At 41.2% G+C, this 1,605-nt stretch overlaps 1 protein-coding gene across 1 annotated transcript; it reads right to left on the bottom strand.

Moving 5' to 3' along the window:
• Positions 1–280: 280 nt before the first annotated feature.
• On the bottom strand, positions 281–1,322 carry LOC115098118 (taste receptor type 2 member 9-like). The gene is given in 2 exon segments (XM_029614465.1): positions 281–1,054; positions 1,056–1,322. Coding segments are annotated over 2 exon segments (1,041 nt in total).
• Positions 1,323–1,605: the final 283 nt, after the last annotated feature.

Here is a 1,605-nt window from a genome sequence, read left to right as displayed (position 1 = left end):
ATGTTAAAAGATTAGCTAAATATGAAGGGGTTCCTAACCTGACTGCCAGCATAATTTTATTTATTTATTTATTTATTTATTTATTAGGGTTCGCCTTTTACGTTCCTCTGACTTAATATCTACTATAGCACTGACAAAGGAGCTTAAGACTTTTATTAAGATGATGTGCAGTTTCAGTACTCAGAAATATAAAATACATTTCCTATAACAACAAAGCAATTATAAATTATATGAATCGGTGGAACCTAAGAGGAATGAATTATTTTGCAGTGATCACAGTTCATAAACGTAATTGAGGGTTTTGGGGGAGAGGTTCTTCTCCTAAAAGGCACCTTCCATGATTGAGAATCCTTGCCCAGGGTTTTCTGAGCTTGCAATTGCTGAGGATCAGGATCACAGAGTGCAGAGAGGGGTAGGCAGCAGTTCCGACTGAAATAACCAACATCCATGGGTTTTCGGCAGACGACTCTATTATTAGCTCCAAGATTTTGCATATGAAATAGAAAGCACAAAATAGGAAAAACGAAGTCATAACTTTAATGGCAGTGAAATGGGCCTCCAGACTGGGCTCAGAAAAAGCAATGGAGTTGCTTTTCATTTGCCAGGTGTGACTCCAGAGGGATCCAATCAATAGAAAAGTTGCCACACAAAATATGAAGAAGGGCGGGAAGTATCCAAGGCATAATACAAGAATCAAAGAAATGTTATTTTTATGTACCATATCCAGTCTACCTGCATTTGGTGTGATCTTCTTGGTGAAATTGTATTGATGTTCCTTGCATAAATCCCAGGCTAATGTACAATTGATGAGATTGCTGTTGTTTGGGGAGAGACCAGTGGTGGAGTTGCTGTGGTATAACTTGCAGAATCCCCAGGCTGAGGGAATGCTAGTGACTATGGATGCCAGCACGGAGCCCAGGAGCATCCAGCGCACTATCCCAGGGATCTTAATTTTCAGAAAGATGAAGAGAGGGTGGCTGAAACTGGCAATCTTGGTACAATAGAAGACGGAAAGGCAGCATGCAAACCAGAAGCTAGAAAGTTCTAGAAATATCCCAGGTAAACAATAATTTGTTGGCAGATTCTGCTTGATTATATAACTCTGGATAAACTGCAAATAAGATATTATCCAGCATTATTTCCAATTGGAAGCAGAATCTTGCTGCACCAAGGCAGGTCAGAATGACATCAATTGAATTCAGATGTCTGCTCTTCACCCAGTCAATGCAATTCACAGCCACAATGAATCCATTGACCACACTCCCTAGCGCTGTAAAAGCAGCGATGATGATCAATGTGACAGTCTGAACCGTGGGTAACATCCTTCTCCCACTAGAATCACTGGTCACAATTCAGCTCACCGATTAATACCAGAGGAAGCAGCCTGAAGCAGTCAAAGTCCCACTGCTCTGCTCGTGCTGGACTGACAGACAGGCCCTGCACTCTCTGACTTATTGCTTCAGTCTTAGAATCTGCAGAGGATGAGCTCAGCGATAGGACAGGAGGAAGATTTTTATGTTTTACTCAGGAAGGCACAAAGCATGAGCAGGGATGCAAATGTCAGATGGATTCTGTTACAAAGTACTGTATCATAAACAAATTCTG

This window comes from Rhinatrema bivittatum, chromosome 1 (assembly GCF_901001135.1).
Source record: "Rhinatrema bivittatum chromosome 1, aRhiBiv1.1, whole genome shotgun sequence".
NCBI classification, from domain to species: Eukaryota; Metazoa; Chordata; class Amphibia; order Gymnophiona; family Rhinatrematidae; genus Rhinatrema; species Rhinatrema bivittatum.
The sequence above is the reverse complement of the archived record's forward strand: the minus strand, read 5'-3'. Positions and strand labels throughout refer to the sequence as shown.